A 20182-nucleotide genomic window follows, 5' to 3' on the forward strand; every position below is an offset into this window, starting at 1 on the left:
CATAAAACCAAAGGAAGACATGATGAGAAGATAAATAGGGGCTTTTTCCTGTCATCACAGGAAAGATGATAATCAAGAAAGCAAGCAAGCAGACTAAAAAGAATGTCTTGACATGTGTTTCAGAGCTACAAGCATTACATGTAATTTTTTATTGACACATTTAGAGCTGTCAGTAGCAGGTAAAATTAGGCTTCCTCTCTACATCAGACATCAGCTGGATTCAAGCAGATCAGTAGACAGGTACTTCATGTCATGATAAGTTTCAATTGAATGAACTGGTAAATGAGTGCAGACAGAAGCAGCTCCACTAATTGGCAAACTAAAAGCTCAGATTGAAACCTGGTAGGTTTTACACCAGTGTGAGTACCACACATCATAATTGCTACCACTAACTCCAAATCAATATGAATAGGGAGCTGTGCTCCAGAGCACACCAAAGATCCTGTTTCTTTCATCATTCAGATGCTAGATCTCACCAGAAAATCTCTGCAGTTTCCTTGCTCAGAAAGTATTCCCACATTCACATAGTTCAGACACATTCTCTAATAAGGTATTGATCCTTAAGCAGCAAGCTAAAAAACTCTAACAGACCTGAGTTTGCATCCCTGCCATATTCCCTTCTATTTTCCTTTATTGCTAAGCCACCATGCACAACTGCTACATCAATACTACTCCCTCTTTGGAGATCCTTGTTTTCATTGCCTTCATAAATCTGTATTAGTTGTTAATCATTAAAGATGAATCCTCCCCCACCTCTCATTACCACACTATCGTATAAAGGGTCTCCCAAATCTACTAGTGCTGCCTCTTTCCTGCCTATTTCACTTTCCTGAAAAGCAGACAAAAGCACTATAAAGCCACTTCATTAACTGAAAACAGTCCTTTCACAATTGCTTATGAAGCTGCCTTCCCCCATTGTCTCTGAGGTATTTTCAGGATACAGTTTTACAAGGCAAGCATGACTTGAGTATTGCGTGTACCTTAGCTGGGAAAACTGGCTGGTGGAGAGGATGAGGCATAAGCTCTAAGCATGTTTTCTCTCAAACAATCTGATTATTGCAAGAAAGTTGTGATTGCAAAAGAGGGTCCTGCAGAGATGAGGCAGTGCTGTTTTGAGCAAACTTCCTTTTCTTCCTTGACATTCATGCTCATTGCACCTATGTCTAGAAAAGGGTTGAGTCCTTGACAGCTCATGAAAAAGTTCTGTAATGACCACAGCTCCCCAAGTCCTACCCCCATCACTTCCTGGATGGGCTGAACACACATGCATGAATTACATGGCACAACCGGTGTGGAAAATCTATTTTATACATGAAGTGTGCACCAGTTAAACTATAAAAAGAAGTGGGTAGATCCCATACTCATTCCCTCTCTTTTGGTGACCTCAGATCTGGGCCATTCATGGCAGCAGGAAGGATGTGAGACCTAAGGACTAGTGACCTTTTTCTTTCTATCTTTTCCATCTTGATTTCTCTCCCCTCATTTTATCCTGCAAAGTACAGTGATTGTATTCTACCCCTCATTTTGTACCAGAAGTTTGTTACAGAAGTTGGGAGTTTGATAGTTATAGAAGTTGAAAGCTTGTTAGCCAGCACTTCAATGACTAAATAGCTGCTATAATAAAGGCAACTACACAATAAAGCATAAAACTTCCCTGACACATTGGGTAGCATCTTTATTCAGCTGAGCACAAGTTTACAACAAACATCATGCCCACTTCCAGGCTGTGACAGCTGGTCAAGCTGTGACAGATTCACTCATTCAGGATTGTATCAGGAAGCTTGGCAGCCTAGGGTTTTCTCCTCCATTTCTCAATCTACCTTGTCCTTGATTAACAACTTTGATGTGTCTCTCATATCTGGCTAATGGTTTGCAGTGTTCCACTCCTCCTGAAAGCCCAAGGCAGAAGAGAATTGCAGTGCTAAATGGAGGGAACTGAGGCTTAAAAACAGAAAAGCTACAGTTGTCAGTGACACGGTACATGCACGTTATTTATCTTCATCATCCATAAACTCGGCCCATCTGCTGGAAGCATAACATGGGTCCAGGGCAGCAAACTCGATTCAGATCCAAGTTTCTCAGTACTATTTGTCTATCCAGAAGACTTTAGTCTTTAGATAGTCTTAAAGAAAGGAGCATTTCTGAAGGCCTTTCCTTCTACAAAGTACATTCACATTGATCAAAATAAAGCAATCTGTCTCATCATCTGAATGTAACTTGAAACATACTGCTCAGAACATCCACCACTAATATAGTTCCACAGCTCCAACTCTAAGAGTATCATCAAAAACATTGTTTTTTTCATTGGGTGTAGTTTTAAAAATCTAGTAAAACAAGTTTTAAAAACTTGACTGGATTTCCTGCTGTCATTAAAAGTGTTTGTCCAATTCTAAATCTGTGCATGATCTGGAAGTATACAAGACATCTAAAAAAGCATGATCTGGCACAGGATAAGCACACAGTGGTTTCACACTCCAGAGATACAGGGCTAGCTGAGGTCTGCCTGCTTGGGAGCACATTTCCAAAGCATCACTTTCATCGTTTATTACAATGCAACTTCGCTTGCCAGAAGAGAAATATTCAGAACAAGGTCAATGATCAGAACTGAAGAACGTCAGAAGCTCAAAGGTGAAATCCTCCCTGGTAAAGGAGATAAGGCAAATATTTACACAAAGAACCTTCAATATAAATTTTAGGAAAGCACATGTAATGTTCAAAATTGTCCATAAGATGTTTATCTCTAAAGAACTATGGGAGACAACCTGGGAGCAGCTTCATTTAGCAGCCTGCTAGCAGAAACAAATGAAAGGAACACTTCAGGGTTAATCCTGACTCACAAGTAGCTTCTACACATATTTTTTGTGCTCTAAATATATCCCAATATATAGCTAATGAAAAGAGTTTTGCCAAGCATTATAGAGTAGCATGCCTCCAATACTCCAGTCCTGAGGAAGGATTGATTCTGAACAAGTCCTCGTTTACAGGATCTGGCACACCAGGGAAGATCATCACCATTCTGTGGTATCTGCACTGAGCAGCAGAGTGAGAAAAGGTTTTAAAGAAGATTAAATTGCAACATCAATATTTAAAACAAAGCCCACCTTTGCTTCCTCTGGACATTGTATCTCTTAATTAGTACAATATGTTCAGCTGAAAGTGAACTATTCTATTGCAGAAAAGATATAGAATTACAAATGCAGATTCACAAAAGTCATGAAAATTAAAATAAATAATTTAAGAAGCCTCTACTAGAGTTTCTTTTCTTGAAGGGACTGGTGAGGTGAAAATTCATTCAGAGGTATTAAGTACCTGTGGTATCAAAAAAGGGATGAGGAAAACATGGATTGTAATTAATTTCAGATCTTACTCTTTGTAGAATCAGCTTCAATTTCTGCCAATATTGAAAACAGCTCAATTTTTCTGGTAAAGGACTACAATTCTAAATATTTTCAAGGTTGGTTGGTGGGGTTTTTTCACACTGTTAAAAATAAGAAAAAAAAAAAAAATGAACTATCTCTGTAATGGAACTTTTGAGCACCAGAATGACTTTTGCCATTTCTCAAAGGTGCATAGTAACAAAAGGTCACAGGCTGGCTCCACTTCCCTTGTATTTAACAAAATAATGTGGTTCAGAACAGAAAAGCTCAACTTAAAGGTCACAACAAAATCTATTTTTCTTGACTGTATTATTCTACAGAATATTTCCTTAGAGTCATATTCCATACTAAAGCAGAGTGAACAGGTTACAAAATGAATGTAGGTAACACACTGTACATGTTGTTTTCTAGACACTATGACACTGTCACCTTTGTCTCTTTACAAGTGGGGGTAGGGAAGGACACTAAACTTCACTAGTCAAAAAAATGTTGATGGAAAATGCCAGAACACTCAAGGAAGCTAAATATCATAGCAAACCAAATCAACACCTGTCAAAATCATATATCATAACTTTAAAAGCTTTAGGGCAGCAACTCACATATTCCTGGTTGGATTGTTTCTTATAAAAAGTAATCAATAGTTATAAAAGTAGTTATAAAAACCATAATCTCTCCCAGGCCTAAATAAAATTTCCAGATGGCACACCAGGCAAAACCACTTTTTTTTTTTTTTTTGCTTTTTTCTTATCTTCTCAACTGAAAGAGCATTGGAATATGCTGTTCAGTCTATCCCATTTGTTTTGATTTTGTTCCTTTGCAATCAACTCTGAGCTAGAGGTTGAGTCAAGAGGAAAATTTCTAGAAATTGGCTATTTTAAAGGCTTTCAACTGAGGATTAGCACAGACCTTTATTGCCTGAAGGAACCTTAGTGAACAACGATACTAGTTATGGATACTAAAGAGAGGGTCGTGGGGTAAATCTTACACCTTTTTATTTCCTTTTGAAAAGGTTGCCACCCACAAAATGTAACAATGCAGCCTTATGAATAAAAGGGGTAGTACCAAGATTTTAACAAGAAAAATGGATGGAGAACCTCTGAGTCTTGGAATCCTTCCAGTTTACAGACATACTGTGAAATGCACCTTTCTGCTCTGTTCACCTCCTAGTTTCAGATATACTATAAGACACTAAATAAAGCCAAAAAACTAATATCATATGAAAGATCTTTTGTCCTCTTCATTTTTGTAACGCCCTCTTCCTCCCCTCAACCTTTAAAATAAATTTCTTTGACATCGGTTGTGGTTATCACTTTCTATGAAATGCGGGCAGAGGAAATCTCAGACCACAACCACCATTATACCACATACTTTACCAAAAAAAGAGCACATATATAAGGATATGCATAGAGGACACAGATCCATATCAAACCAAAGTGATAAAAAGAGCAAACAAAAGAGACACAATAGGAATATTCTGGTGAAGCAGTGAAACTATGCACATGGGTCTTGGGTCTTCTATGTCTGATAAAACCAAAACACCTTTTGTTAAGAAGTAATGACCTTTAAAAGCAGTGACCTAATCTACAAAATATTTCAAAGCAATAATAATCAGCACAATTAATGAAATTTTATATAGCAAAATTCCTAGTAGTCAACATTATAACTTTCCTGAAGAAGAATCAAGAGCATGGTCTGAACTTTCACCTTTCTTATCCAAATTAAAAGAACAAACACAGATCTTGTTATGAGCACATAGCATTATAAATTCACACCAAACAATGAGATAATGATGCATAGCTCTACTATATGTAGAAACACACAAAATAAAGAACATAAGCTTGATTTTTATTTTTTACTTTTTTTTAATCCATATGTAAAGAAACCAGAATCTAACCCAGAATTATCTAGGAATAAATATAAATAGTATAAAAGAAATCAAGCTTAGCTCCATACAAGCCATTTTAGATTGCCTAAGTTTTTGTTTTGATATTCCTGCTTTAAATGTGAGAAGTAAATAATATTAAGTCTTTTCTTCCTTGAATATTTTGCAAGTGTAATTTTATGATCAGCAACACTTTTTATTCAAAAATACATCTTCTACTAGTAACTTAATTTACATTATACATGCTTACAAAAGTGGACATATTTGTCCTTTCTAGATAAATGAATAGCCAACCTACTCAGATGTAAAACCAATTTTTGCTCACTTGAAGATTTTAACAAATCAAGAACAATTACTACAATTGCAATTAACTAAATTTTTTTCCCATCTGCAGAGGTTTGAACCATGTTTAGTCATGAAACCAGGCTTCCAGATAACAGTCAATAATACAACATGATGGAGATGAGCATTATGAGAACAACAGGACCATCCTGCTAAACCCAGTGAGTTGTTTTTCATGTAGGTTTCTGCTCAGCTATAACACATACACAATTTGGGTCTCTAAGGAAGATGAATTGAAAAGCAAATATTTTTTCTTCCTCCTCACAATTATACAGGATCAGCAAAAACTGATTGGCCTCTTTCTACAGCACACTCCATACTCAGCTCTATTTAGCATCATGCCATCTGGGCCTAAATTTTTTTCCTTCTGACATCAGCAAGCTTCATAATGCAAAGCAAATTTCCTTTGATGCTAAGGCTAGATCAAGAAGAATGAGCAGGCCAGCATGTTTTTCCACATTTAGACAGCCAGATAAACTCCTACTCATCTTCATCATACATTGCTGAAGAGTCAAGATTCTCCTACAGAGGCTCAATGTCTTAAAAGGAAAAACAGATGCAATATTTAGGCATTGTTGTAAAGTTAACAGTCAATAATTTTCAAATTCAGCAGCTGTCAGCTCCTTTAATATTTACACAGAGTAAGCTATTCCTCTTACAGTTTTTGTTGGGTTTTTTTAATAAGTAAAGACAAAACTAGACCACCATCCATACACCACCACATGAGGCTTCTTCTATTCCCTCTCATCAGCAGCACTACTTTATCAGCACTTTTGTGAGCATCTCATAAGATAAAGGTACCAGCAATGCACATTCACCTTGTCAAGCTGTCAGCTCCTGGTAAAACTCTGCCACTTTCCAAGGTAATAGCCTCTTGATTATTGCTTGAGGTTTGTGTTCACATACAGAACAGACTTATGAGGACAATATCTAAATTTCCCTTTACCTTCAACCATGTGATTTTTTTTTTAAGTTGTTTATAATTTTGCATGTATTTTAATTACTTGGGTCAAAGTCTGCAAGCTTGTCTGAATGGGTAAAAGCCTGAGGTTTTTTATTTCAACTGAAGCGATGCATTCACTGCTGAAGCTCAGGTGCTTTCCCCATGTCAAAAATTGGATGCATACACGATCAGCAGCCAAGACTCGTAATGATGCAGTAGCAGTCCATTGAGACAAACACACAGCTTGTCTCTCCATCTTTTGTGCTCCTTCAAGATGAAGATTTGCAAGAGATTTCGTGTCCAAACTTTGACAGATGCCATTTGCACCAATCTGTTTCGGCAAACGGATGATCGGGAATTCCTTAACTACTGGATGTGTGAGCTGCGTTGAAGCAAAGGACTTGAACAATTCGAAGGAACCGACTGAAGCAGCCCTCACAAAAACACCTCGACGCATATTCCTGCTGCGGAATAAATGTGTGAGCTGAGCCATGGCTCTCTGGAAAACAACAGAGCACACTACACCCTTTGCCTCCATGTCTGAAAACAACAGGCGGGCACGGAATGCTGTAACACTGACAATCCCCTGCCTGTCACCTCTTCCCTTTTGTTCTTGAGAGGAATCTGTCTTCAAGAATCCTCCTCAGCAGATGACAGGACAATGTTCTCCGAGGTCAGTCCCGAGTCCTTCGGTTGAAACCACAGAAGACAGAGCAGCAAATGGCATCGTTCCGAGTCACCGGGGTGGAGCTGCAAAAGAGACTGCAGGCCGGATGAGAAATGGAGGCACCATGCCTATGTGCTGTGGCCTAGATGCCAAAACGGGTGGATCTCTATAGAGCGTTCCTGGAGTTCCAGCTGCTGTAGGGAATGGTGTATCATTGGATGTCTCACCACGCGGTGTGTGAGGCTGGAACGACAGGCACAACCTGCCTCCAGAAAATATGCCTCCATTCCACGCCCCAAGAGTTCTTGCCAGCGCCAAACACTGGCACTCAGCACTTCCAACATTTTCTAGGCCATTAGTAAAGGAGCAGCACGGCTCGAACCGGCTCGAACCGGCTCAAACCGGTCGAAAACTGTTCAAACCGGTTCAAACCGGTCGAAACCGGTTCAAACCGGTTCAAACCGGTTCAAACCGGTTGAAAGTGGTTCAAACCGGTTCAAACCAGTTCAAACTGGCTCAAACCGGTCATAACCGGTCATAACCGGTTCCAGCCGGTTCCGACCGGTTCCGACCAGTTCCCACAGGTCAAAACCAGTTTAAACCGGTCGAAACCGGTCGAAACCGGTTCAAACCGGTCGAAAGCGGTTCAAACTGGTTCAAACTGGCGCAAACTGGCTCAAACCGGTCGTAACCGGTTCCGACCGGTTCCAACCGGTTTAAACCGGCTCAAACCGGTTCCCACATGTCGAAACCGGTTCAAACCGGTCAGAACCGGTTCGAAACCGGTTCAAACCGGTTTAAACTGGTTCAAACCGGTCGGAACCGGTTCAAACCAGTCGTAACTGGTTCAAACCGGCTCAAACCACTCCGAACCAGCTCAAACCGGCTCAAACCGTTTCAAACCGGTTGGAACCCGTTTAAACCGGTTCAAACCGCTCGGAACCCGGTTCAAACCGGTCGAAACCAGTTTAAACCTGTTCAAACTGGTCGAAACGTGTTCAAACCGGTCGGAACCAGTTGAAACCGGTTCAAAACAATTGAAACCAGTTTAAACCGGTTCAAACCGGTCGAAACCAGTTTAAAGTGGTTGTAACTGGTTCAAACAGGTCGAAACCAGTCCGAACCGGTTCAAACCGGTCGGAACCAGTTTAAACCGGTTCAAACTGGTTCAAACCGGTTCAAACCGGTCGAAACCGGTTCGAACTGGTCGAAACCAGTTTAAACCGGTTGTTACCGGTTCAAACCAGTCGGAACCAGTTCCAACTGGTCACAACCATTTTAAACCGGTTCAAACCGGTCGGAACCGGCTCAAACCTGTTCAAACCGGTCAAAACCGGCTCAAACCGGTCAAAACCGGCTCAAACCGGTTCAAACCGGTCGAAACCGGTCGAAACCGGTTCAAACTGGTCGTAACCGGTTGAAACCTGTTCAAACCGGTTCCAACCGGCACAAAGCCCTACAAAGCGGTTGGCAGCGGGCTGTGCGGGCGGCGGTGGGGCGGGTGCGGGCGGTGTGCCGGACAGGAGCTGCGCGCAGCGCCCGCCTCTGCCGCCGGCTCCTTCGGCAGACACGTGCCGAGGCACGCGCGGCCGGGCCGGGCCGAGCGCATCCGCCAATGGGAGGCGGCGGCGCGCCGGCTCGGCGCGGGGCGGCGCGGGGCGGGGCGGACGCGGGGCGGGGCGGGGCGGGGCGGGGCGGCGCGGGGCGGGGCGGGGCGGGGCGGCGCGGGGCGGGGCGGCGCGGGGCGGGCGCGACGCGGGGCGGCGCGGGGCGGACGCGGGGCGGCGCGGGGCGGACGCGGCGCGGGGCGGCGCGGGGCGGCCATGACGGCGCACAGCTTGGCGCTGCCGCTCGTCCTCTTCTCCGCCTTCTGGGGCCTCGTGGGCATCGCCGCCCCCTGGTTCGTGCCCAAGGGGCCGAACCGCGGGTGAGTGCGGGCTCGGGGGGCGCCGCGGCCGGGGCTTCTGGAGCCGGGCCTCGCCGTGCTAACGCCGCTGTCTCCGCAGGGTGATCATCACGATGCTGGTCACCACCGCCGTGTGCTGCTACCTCTTGTGAGTACGGCGGGCCGGGCCCGGTACCCTTCCCCCCACCTCCGCTGGCTTCACCGAGACCGGTGGCAGCCGCCCGGCCTCCTCCACGGGTTGACGGGACGGTCCCCGGGCCGCGGCCCGCCCCCTCCCGGGGCAGCGGCCGCTCCCGGCGCTGTTCCTGCCGCGGCTGACGGCGGGCTCCGTCCCTTTGCAGCTGGCTCATCGCCATCCTGGCCCAGGCCAACCCCCTGTTCGGGCCGCAGCTGAAGAACGAGACCATCTGGTACGTGCGCTTCCTCTGGGAGTGAGCGGTCCCTGGGAGCCGGCACCTCAGCAGAGAGCCCATCGAACCATCACCGTGAGTGGGCACACAGCCGGGCTGGCGGATGGCCCTGCTTGCCTGCCTGGACCTGGCTGGGGAGGGAGCTGCAGCTCAGCCCTTGCTGGGCTGGGGGAAATGCTTTGCTGGGCCCAGCGTGGGGCTGCTGGCTCTCTGCTGGGCCTGAGCAAATCAAGAATTGTAATTCCTACATTTGTGGGAGCTCCCTCGTGAATGCGGTTTGGTGCTAACTTCTCTCCCTTTCTCCCTCCCCCAGCTGTTGTAGCTGTTCCAGCCCCTACCCTCCTGTACCAAACAGCCCCCAGAGGTGCTGGGAAAGAGGCTGGACCCGCTCCCCAAGCACACCTGGAGCACTGCAGCCTGGAGCAATGGATGGCTGGGTCCCCAAGCATGGCAGGCAAGATCCCTGGATGAGGGCCTACTAATCCAGCCCTAGGAGCAGCCACACTGCCAGGGAGAGATCCCTTCAGCTGGCCAGTGCTGCAGTGGCTGAGCACCATCCTGTGAGGGATCTGTGTGTGGTACGAGCGGGTCCTGTCCCAGCAGTGTTCTTCCTACCCTCTTGGTGTGTTCAGCCTTAGCCCCCATGTGAAACCTCTCCTCATAGCTTAAGCTGCCCAGCTAGCTGCCCTGTCCCTGATCATTGCATCCACTGACTGCCGTCTGCATGAGAACATAAGAGCCATCACATCCTCTGTGGTCTGGCCAGTCCCCTGTGGTGGGAGAACCAGAGGGTTGATCCTAGAGAAGCATGCAAAGCCCCTTGGGTGTGACAAGGGAGGTGTTGGGGTCTGCTGGCAGGGATGAAAAGAGGGCTGTCTCCCACCTGAGCAGTAATGTTTAGGTATCTCCACCGTAAGATGGGTCCAGGTTCTGAGGTGAGCCAAGTAGGGCATTGTGTTTCATATTTCCCCTTATTTATCAGATAATTTATCTGTACTTATTTATTTGTCTGTGTCATTTAGCTTGTGTTGTGGAAATAAATCATTTTTCTAGTAAGTCGTGCTGGACGCTGAGTCACTTGCTGTTTTGAGGCTGAGCAGCAGTCTTGGCCTTATTCAGACACCTTTCCTTTCCCCAGCACTGTTCTTGCACCATGAGACCAAGGCTGGAATCCTCAGCTGTGGAGGTCAGCAGCAGGCTGGTGTGTGGAAAGTTTTATCCTTGATGCCACCTGTGTGCTCATGCTGTGGGACCAGGGTCACAGGGAGGGAACTGTGTGTGCTAGAGAGAACTGGGTACTTGCCCAGCCTCTTGCAGCTGTGCAGGGACCATTTCCATGGTGGTAGAACAGCCCAGAGGCCTCTTTGCCAGGCAGCTAAGACTCAGGTGAGGAATAAAGGAAAAAAGCAGAGACCAACATCTTGGAGGGGCTCTAAGTGGGCAGGCTTTTCCTCTTAGAAGAGGGCAGCAAAGGATTCTGTTTCCAAGAATTCCAGCAGTTTGGTTTGGATCAGAGCACCCCTTGCTGTTACCAGCTCAGTTAAGCTCAGTCCTGCTGGAATCGGAGAGTAATGCTGGCAGGAAAGGAGCTCCATCATCCCACTGTGGCAGCAGGAAGCAGCAGCAGAGCTGTGCAGACATGCAGCCACCAGCCATGCCACCATCGCTGCTGGGAGCTGCTTGCTAGGAAATGAGACAGTGCTGGATGGCTCACAGGGTTTGTTTATTGCTACAGGAATGGGAACAGCTGAGTTCAGTAAAGTGACAAACTTCATTGGACCACTGGTGGGGCTGCAGCCCCAGGGAAGGTTTGTGCCTGTGTGCACAGCTCAGGCCTGGCCTGTCCTGGGGCCATGAGCTGGGCTGGACTGAGGTGGCTCTCCCGGGGCAGGCCCAGCCCACCCCCTTGGAGGAAAGAACCACGGATCCTGACACTGGTACCTGGGACAGCACAGGGCAGCTGTGCCCAGGAGGGAATGAATTAATGTGTGAAAGGAAAGACAGCCCACTTTGGTGGTGCCTCAAAAATCAATCGGTGAGCCCTCAGGGCTCAATCTGGGATGTTGGGTAGGACTGTAGGATTGTCCTCAGAGGGAAGACATAGCAAAGAGCAGGACACCCCTTCAGGAATACTCCAAGAGGGGCCAGGCTGGGCAGAGCAGCCTGGTGGAGCTCATGGTTTACCTTGTTCCTGCAGTAAATTAGCTGGTGCCTGCCACTCTCCCAGCCCCAGGCTTGTCAGGGCCTGCAGAAGGCCACCCCAGGTGATGAACCACAGCACCTCACCAGGTTGCTTTGCAAACTGGTGGCTGAGTCATGGGGTGGCTCAGTGCTTCAGGCCAGAGCCCTGGTTTGGCTGCCTCAGTGATAGTGTCCTGTTATCCGAGGGATCTGCCAGGGCTGCAGCCTTGAGCCTGCTGGTAGCAGAGGACTTTGCTCTACACCATGTAGTGAGGCAAAGGCCAGAGGCCAAGGAATGCAAAGATTAGGACTGGGGCAAGGTGGAGAGGAAAGCTCTCATGTCCATAGCTGCCTCGGCACACGGACTCCGGTTCTGACGCACGGATGATGGAGTGCAGACTTGGAGATGGTCTTTAAGGAGGAGTCCAAGCTCTCAGCCGCAGGAGGTAGAGGACGATGGCCAGCGCCACAACCAGGATGCAGGCAAAAAAGAGAGAGTGCTTGTAGACAAAAGAGAGGCGCAGCCAGGAGGCGTGTGCTTGCCAGATGCTCTCCTGACGGAGATCCCTACGGAGAGGAATGTCAGGACTGGCCACGAGATGCAGTGGGGCACTGCCAGGGACCTGCCGTGCTCTGTGCAGAGCCCTCACCCAGTGCAGTTACTCCTGCCCCTCCCCAGCCACCCTTCTCTGTGACGCCACCCGCCAGCCGAGGGTACCCGAGTGGCAGAAACCGCGTCTTGTAGAGGATGGCCCCCAGCGTCCACTGCACCCCCCGGCCGTACACCAGCTGGGCTGTGTGCAGGCTGGGGTAGTCCAGTGGGAACTGGAAGCCCTCGTGAAGGACTTGGTACATCCAGGCCCATTTGAAGCACTGATACCTGCGGACACAGCACACAGGAGCATCAGCCAGACGCTAACAACTGCACCGGTCCCTTTCCTGGCCCCCAGAAGATCCAGCCATGGCACCTCCCAGCTCGTGCATTTACTTCAGCCGGTGCTGGTCAGCATGCGCCGAGTAGAGGCCGCCACGGAAACGCTGAGCCAGCACCTCCCACCGCTGGCTGCAGTACTCCTGGGGGAAGGAGAAGCTGGGGTTCAGAACAGAGAAACCGCCCTCACTCCCAGCCCAGGAGCAGCCCGGCTCCCCCGGGCTGAGGCAGCACCCACCTGGGCAGCAGAGGTGAAGGTGGGGGCACTGTATTGGCCCCCCAGGCGCAGCACGTCCTCAGTGCAGTAGAAGAACTCCGAGAAGCCGTAAAACTCGCTGTTGCTGAAGTCCATGGGTGCTTTGTAGGTCTCCACCAGGGAGGCATGGCTGCCATTGGACCCTGTCAGGAGGGGCTGCAGCAGCTTTGTACAGGCCTGCCAGTCCCCTTGTCCCCTCATGTGCAGGGTTTGGCCACTCCTCACCACTGTGTCCTCCAGCCCCACAGGCAGGCAGGGGTCCAAGAAGGGCATCTTAGGGCTCAGCCCTGTCTGCTGGTTGTGCAGGCTGGAAAACAGTCCAGGAAAAATGGCAATTGCACAGGGAGTCCTATAACAGATCCCAAAAGCCTAATCTAGCCCTGTTCCACATCCAGATGACCTCTGCACCAGACTAGGCTGTGTCCTCTTGTGCCCTGCAGAGCCGGTGCCTTCCCTGCCACCTCCTGCTAAGGCTGAACTCCCCAGATCTGTCACGCTGGCCTGCAGCTACATGCTCTGAGCACCTCTAGGGTGCAACAAGGCACAGCCCATGCCACCCAGGTCATGGGGATCTGTGCCTCTGCACAGCCCCTGGGGATCTGGAGGCAGGGGCTGCTCCCAGCACAGGAGTACCTGGGCACCAAGCCTCCAACTGTGGCGACAGCTTCATGTAGTGCTCTTGGAAGGAAAGGAGAGACAGGAGACAGAAGAGCTCAAGGTGGGGATGCAATGGAAAGATGTGTTGAGTGAATCGGTGCTGAAGGAGGGGAAGTCAGAACAGGAAAAGCCAAAAGCCACTAGGAGGGGCCTCCCTGTAGCCTGTCACAAGGAGAGAAGGAGGAAGGCAGAGAGTTGTGGCACTGATAACGCCTGGAGAACAGCAGCAGCCAAGCCCTCTGTGCCAGCCCAGGCACCAGCTGCTGCCAGCATGGCTGTGGGAGCTGTTATCACCACAGGCAGCTCATGAGGCAAATCCAAGGAGGAGAGCACAGCATGAAGGAACCAGCACCCCATTTCACAATGCTCTAGTGAGGGCACCACTAGGTGAGGCAGCAATACCGGTTGTGCACATAGGTTTGGTTCAGCACATGTTCCTCATAGCGCTGCCGGGCAAAATTGCCCCCGAAGCCCAGGAAAGTGTTGACGTAGACATGGTACATGTGGCCAGTGTGCTGCACGTCACAGCCCAGGTTGAATTCTGCCAGCAAGCTCTTGGCAGCCTCGTCCTGCTGACACACATAGGTCCATGATCAGCAGCAATCCAGGGAAGGCAGGAGCTGCTCTCGGGGACCAGACACGCACCTGCTGTGGGGAGGAGATGGCTCCGGTGTCAGGCACTTCGTAGGCAATCTGCAGGGAGGCGCCTCCCATGTCAAGGATCCCAACTGTTCGTTTCCGAACCAGGGACTTCCCCTGATCCCCGAGTGCTACGGTGACCACTGCATCCTCCTCTGCAACGCACAGCAGCATGTCAGCAAGAGGCAAGGCCTGGGGCAGCATCTTCTCCCTTCCGCCATCACCCCAGAGCTGCTTCATGGGGCTCCTCCCCCTCTGCTGGCAGACCCCAAGAGCCAGTTGCACCTGGTCACCTCCCAGGTGCAGGAAAGTTTCACACTTATAATGTGCTTCAGAGGTTGATCTTAGCTACAGCACAGGTACAAAGTCCAGCATGCTCTGCTTAGACCCTCCCAGCTGTTCTACAAGCAGCCAGACTCACCATCCTCATGATCAAACCATCCCAGGACAAAGTTGATGCCAATCCACGCATAGACACCTGCACAGGAAGAGGTCATTACAACAATATACTAAAGAGGAACAAGCAGTGCTTTGTGGCAGCTCCTACCTTCCTGCTTCCCTGAGATTACTTCTGCGTGTGATTTGGAGAAGAGGAAATCAAACTCCAGGGGCACATTTGTCACCAAGTCTTCCAGGATTGCAGCTTGCTGCCTGCAATGGTACAGGAGAGGGAAAGATGCTGGTGAAGAGACCAGGAATCACACCACACTACAGCCCCTGTTCAACCCCACAAGTTTAGCTGCTGCAGCCAGCATGCTTTGGAGATGAAAAACAGATCTATTTGTTTGATATCCTCAGTCAAAAGCATCTCCTCTCAGCTCCCTCCTAGCATGCTCAAACTGCATTCCCTTACCACTCACCCCTACAACGCGCCCTTTCCTTTTTCATCCCCCCCCCCCCCAGGAATCTCGATTTTCCCGCAAGGTCCAAGAGCAGGCATCTGTATCGCCCCTCCTCGGGGCTGAGGGATCCCAGCGCACCCCAGGCTCGCCTGACAAGCGCGGCGGACTCACCGCTCGGGCAGCAGCCGCATGCCCGCCGTGCGCAGGATGTACAGCGGCGTCTCCTTGTGCTTGCGCGGCGGGACGTGCGCGGCCGCGAAGCGCAGCAGCGGCCGCAGGTAGGGGTGGCTGCTCGGGGGCAGCCGCGGCCGCGGAGATGCCTGGCGAGAAGGGCGCCGTGAGCCAGCCCGCCCCGGCCGTGCGCGGGGGCTCGGGCTCGCACCGGAGAGGGGCAGCACGCACCGGGTTTAATTTTCTTCACGACGGGGCGGCTGCTCCGGTCCCTCATCTGCTTGATGTCCAGCAGGTCGTGGGGGTTCCCGTTGTGCGGGGGCCAGAAGTAGACGAAAACCCGGGGCCCGCTGCTCCCGCAGTCCACCACCACCCCGTAATTAAGGGACGGGTCCTCGGGGTCCGTGGCCGTCAGCTCCTCCGCCCGCGCCAGGTACCGGCGGCACGGCGGCTCAGCACCGGCGGCCGCCGGTGACCCCGCTCCTCTACATTCTGTATCACTATGGCTTTTCTTTGAGTATTTTATTTTTCCTTAGCGGCATGCTGTCTTTGCTAATACACGGAATTTATGACATTTCTGAAAAGGAATAGCTTTCCTTTATGAAAATAAGATCTGCAGAAATACATGCATTTTATTACAACAGTCATTTATCTTATCCTCATTCATTCTCGCTCATTCTTCTCTTCTTCAATCTCACTTATTCTTCCTTGACAAAATAGCAATTCTGTGCATTCTTTTTTTCAGTAGAGACTTTTACCTGTTCAGGACAGAAGAAAGTTCTCAAACTCACTCTTTACCCCAGTGTTTTACTCCTTGCTCTTGTTAAAATCTGAGGATTAGTGACCAACATACAAAAACACCTACAGAAAAGTAAAAATTACTACCAAGACAAGCTTTAGTCCACTTCAGAGTGTTAGAAAGAAAACCAGCAAATATTTTAAATTTTAGAAAATTATATGATAATAACTATTTTCAACATTAAGCATTTCAAGTGAAAGGAAGTGTGCAAAGAGGAAGATGCATCTTAACTGATTTATTTCACGATAGAGAGAAGCTGTGAATATGGCCTGAAGTTCTATTCATTGCAAGGGCAAGGTTAAAAGCACAGAGCTGCAAAATACACAAGAAGCAAATGGACAATGCACTGGAGTCATCCTTTACTTTTTCTGAAATGCTACTCAAGCAGGAATGACTGCTTTCAAGATTTATATCTGCAAATACCAGTATTTGTACAAACCAAAAGTGGGAATCATTGCATCAGTGGGATGGTTGCATCAGCATAATGTCATGTAAAATTATCACAGTCAAAACAGCTTTGAACCTGGAACACATTGAAATTACTACTGAAATGGTTTCATCTTTGACATACAGAAAAAAAAGAACAGAAAAAACTCCAAAAACTGAGGTTGTTTATTTCTTCACATTTTTAGATATACATTCATAAAAACCAAGTCCACTAAGGAAATCAAGATTAAAAATATTTTAATATTAAGCTTCAAAGGAGGAAAATGACCCATTTAAAATAAAGAGAAGAAACAGAATTAAAGGCAGCACACTGAAAGCCTGAGTTCCTTCTAACTATAAGGCATTTCATTACTGTAATAAAAGCAACACATGGTAATCTAGTATTTTCCATTCATAAGCTGCAAAATCTACAGGATGGTTTTCTCAGCTGATAGCAATAGCATTGTCTCATTAAACTAGATATGGAATACTTTGATTTTGAGGGTATTTAATGCTATTTTTTACATTAGAAGTGCTAGTTCTTCCTTGCGGTAAGGAAAAATGTGCCATCTTGGAGACATACAGCAGGGATCACTATTAGCAAAATCACATATGCATCTAGCTGAGATACAGGAGATTAAACTCAAGTTAAATAGAAACACACCCAAATAATCAAATCATACAAAGAAGCAATGTAAGAAGACCTGAGGATGTATTACTGGTGGTTTATAAAGCCTTCCTGGTGATCACATAAGGTGAAACCACACTGCAGAAAAACAATAACCATTACTTCTATTAGCTGTGATTCCATTTGAAAGGCTGTGTGCAGCTCTGGTAATATTCACCACCAGGCTGCAAAGAGTAGCATGAATGATAATACTGAGAAGCTGATTTATGAGGAAAGATTAGGAGTTAAACACATGGAATTTTGCTATCTAATAGTGAAGAGTGAGCACGGGCATCCATGAATATTTGATAGATGGAACTTCTAAGGAGAAGGAAATCTATCTAGCATGACACACAAGAAATAGAAGTGAAATGATGAAGACCAGAAGAGAAATTTTTTTGTAAGAACTTCCTTATGGAGATCTTCCCCCCATGAAATAATTATACTGTGAAATTGCTTCAAACTATCACAGATAAAAGTTTCAAAAGTAGACTGCAGTGAAAATTTCACTTTATCAGGGATACAGACTGGCTGATGGGTCAAAGGCAATTGAGCCATGACCTATTCTACTGGTTTCTGTCCTTTCATATGCATCTAACTACCCCAGTTGCTGTTCATGCCATCTCCCTTTACATGCACATACACAGCTGCTGCTTCTATCCCTGATCTCTTAACAATGCACACAGACATTGCCACTGATGTGTGGAACAACAGCACACGTTCCATCTGCAGAACAAATCAATGCATATGTGCTAAATCACTTCATAGCAATGACAGAGGCTTGCAAATCAGAAATGAAGAAAAAAAATCTACACACAGTGACTGTGAGCCATAAGCACTGAGTACAAGAGCCCACCAACAAGACTAGCAGTACCATATTAATGCACCTTTTCTAGGCTTTCAATGCCTTCAGGTGCATTTCCACATCAGCTGGATTCCAAATGTAGTGCAGAACTTGCATCACTCTTGATACTTGTATCCCTAATGATGGACATGGTTAGTAGTACTGGGTGTGTCACAAGCCAAGCACAATAGCAGATACTGCATTTGGTGTTCATAGATCCTTCTAACAACAGAGCCTTTTTACCCCAATTGCAACCATAGCAACCCTCATAATTCTTAGGCAAGTGTACATTGAAATGATTCTTGGGAAAAGGCAGCTCTTGAGGAAGGTACAAATTCACTGTCAAAGATTATTTGTTCAAACCACATCCTGGCCTTGTCACTCTTGATACATACAATGTCAGAGGAATGATATATAGTAAAGGTTCCAAAAACATCCAGGTTGCACAGAGACTCTTAAGGGAAATTAAAATGTCTTTTAATTTGTTTCCTGCATCACTCAAAGTGACTGCAAATAATGAACAGAAAAATAAGGGATAACCTAGAATCAATATTGAAAAATGCCTACTTTTTCTAAAAAAATACTCCAATCGCCTTATTAAACAGTTAACGCTTCTAAAATTACTTACCCAAAGTGACCCCCTTAAAAGCCTGTCTTTCTTAATCTATGTAAAAAATATTTTGATGGGGTTTTTCCCACTCAATAGACATTAAGTGGTCAGACAAATAAATAAGCAATATAAAAGACAAAACAATTAGAGGTATGACACTTCTCAACTCAACTCTGGATGGTGACCATTTTTTCAAAAAAAAAACATTTTAAAGCCAATGTATGTTTTGGCAAGTAGCTAGCTTCATATATGCTGATATGTAGGTATCCAATATATATATATAGATATCAAATATGCATATGTTGATATCCAATACAGAAGTATTAGAATTCACATTCCAGGTATTGAGAAGCAAGCCTCTGAAATCAAGGCCATTCCCTGGTGTTACGGGGTTTTCTGGTTTAATCTTACCACTCCTCATACACATGAAGTAGATATGACAGCGTTTCCAGCTCCGTAAGCTTATAAAATAGACACCATACTCCTATTAGGATAGAATTTTTACCGTGTAATTACTGTCTATTACCTTAGTATATATTTCAGTAATATGCACCATGAAGATTTATTGAATATAAGTCTTTAGAAACCAATTCTAACAAATTTTTTTTTTTAAAAAAGTCATAACAATTCAAAATTTTGGCTTACTAAAAGGGGAATAAACTTCAATCTGGAAAATGTGTCTATTTCAAAATATCTAAGCTCCCCTGTGATACCAGAAAGTGACTCTAAAACAACTGACAGAAAATACTGGAAAGCTTATTGCCTCTCACCCCTCATTGTCTAATGGGTGGCTAGCAAGGGTGCTGTACAAACTGAATTAGTGAAACTTCAATTAGTGAAGAAACTTGTGATGTATATTAGACATATAAATAACTGTGTTTTTATGTACTGCAAAATAGCAGCAGTTCAATGAAGTAAATAATTCAGTAAAATCAAGAAAAATTATACAAATGTGATTCAGTGTCTACAGAGACACTGCACATATACAAAAACTTATAAAAGGATAACATATTTGGCCCAAAAATGAGTTTCTATTCATAGTTGATAGAAATTACAAGAACTGTTAAGTCAGACTTTTTAAGTCTCAGATCCAAAGCTTCACAGGAAATCCATTTTTTTTTTCCCTTATGAGCTACATTATAACAATACTAAGTTTATTATTATTGGTAAATACACTTTCCTCAAAGTCTCCTATACTAAACAATTGTGAAGCACAGTCCATCAGAAAAGCTGTTTCTTTCCTGATGGGCCTCCTCTTCTAATTGTTTTACAAAGAATGCTGAAAGGCAAAACAGAGACACTGTCTTCCCCAATATTCGTGTGATATTGGAAGGGAAAAGAATATAGCACTTTCATCATTTCAGAAATGAAAATGGGTAGAGGAAACAGGTGGCACTGGAAGAGGATTGTTTGGTTTTCACTGGTTTATCAGGCTTGATTTGTTCTCCTTCTGGCAGGATTTGTTCAAACATTTTCCCTACAGGTATATAAAAATTATGATCAGGATCTCGGTATCCAATTTGCCCCAGGGAAGAAAGTGAAGAGCAAAGCAGGTCTCTATCTTTATTTCTGCTTGGCTGAGGTTATTCATACATTGTGCCAATCTGTTCATGTAGGAGAAAGAGAAGAATA

The 20182-nt window shown here is 46.2% G+C and overlaps 2 protein-coding genes across 2 annotated transcripts; one reads left to right on the forward strand and one right to left on the reverse strand.

Moving 5' to 3' along the window:
- The first annotated feature begins 9015 nt into the window (after nt 1–9015).
- On the forward strand, nt 9016–10583 carry LOC110483311 (V-type proton ATPase subunit e 2). The gene is made up of 4 exons (XM_021553145.3): nt 9016–9138; nt 9218–9265; nt 9459–9602; nt 9841–10583. The coding sequence occupies exons 1-3, from the start codon at nt 9035–9037 to the stop codon at nt 9550–9552; spliced, it is 246 nt and encodes an 81-aa protein (XP_021408820.1). The 5' UTR covers nt 9016–9034; the 3' UTR covers nt 9553–9602; nt 9841–10583.
- Nucleotides 10584–11229: 646 nt separating this feature from the next.
- On the reverse strand, nt 11230–15871 carry LOC146767590 (ectonucleoside triphosphate diphosphohydrolase 7-like). The gene is given in 10 exon segments (XM_085579489.1): nt 11230–12782; nt 12878–13202; nt 13955–14121; nt 14198–14346; nt 14613–14669; nt 14739–14842; nt 15205–15318; nt 15320–15408; nt 15455–15715; nt 15830–15871. Coding segments are annotated over 10 exon segments (1398 nt in total). The 3' UTR covers nt 11230–12692.
- Between the last annotated feature and the right edge of the window lie 4311 nt (nt 15872–20182).

This window comes from Lonchura striata, chromosome 4, assembly GCF_050655825.1.
Source record: "Lonchura striata isolate lonStrDom1 chromosome 4, ASM5065582v1, whole genome shotgun sequence".
In the NCBI taxonomy this organism is placed as follows: domain Eukaryota; kingdom Metazoa; phylum Chordata; class Aves; order Passeriformes; family Estrildidae; genus Lonchura; species Lonchura striata.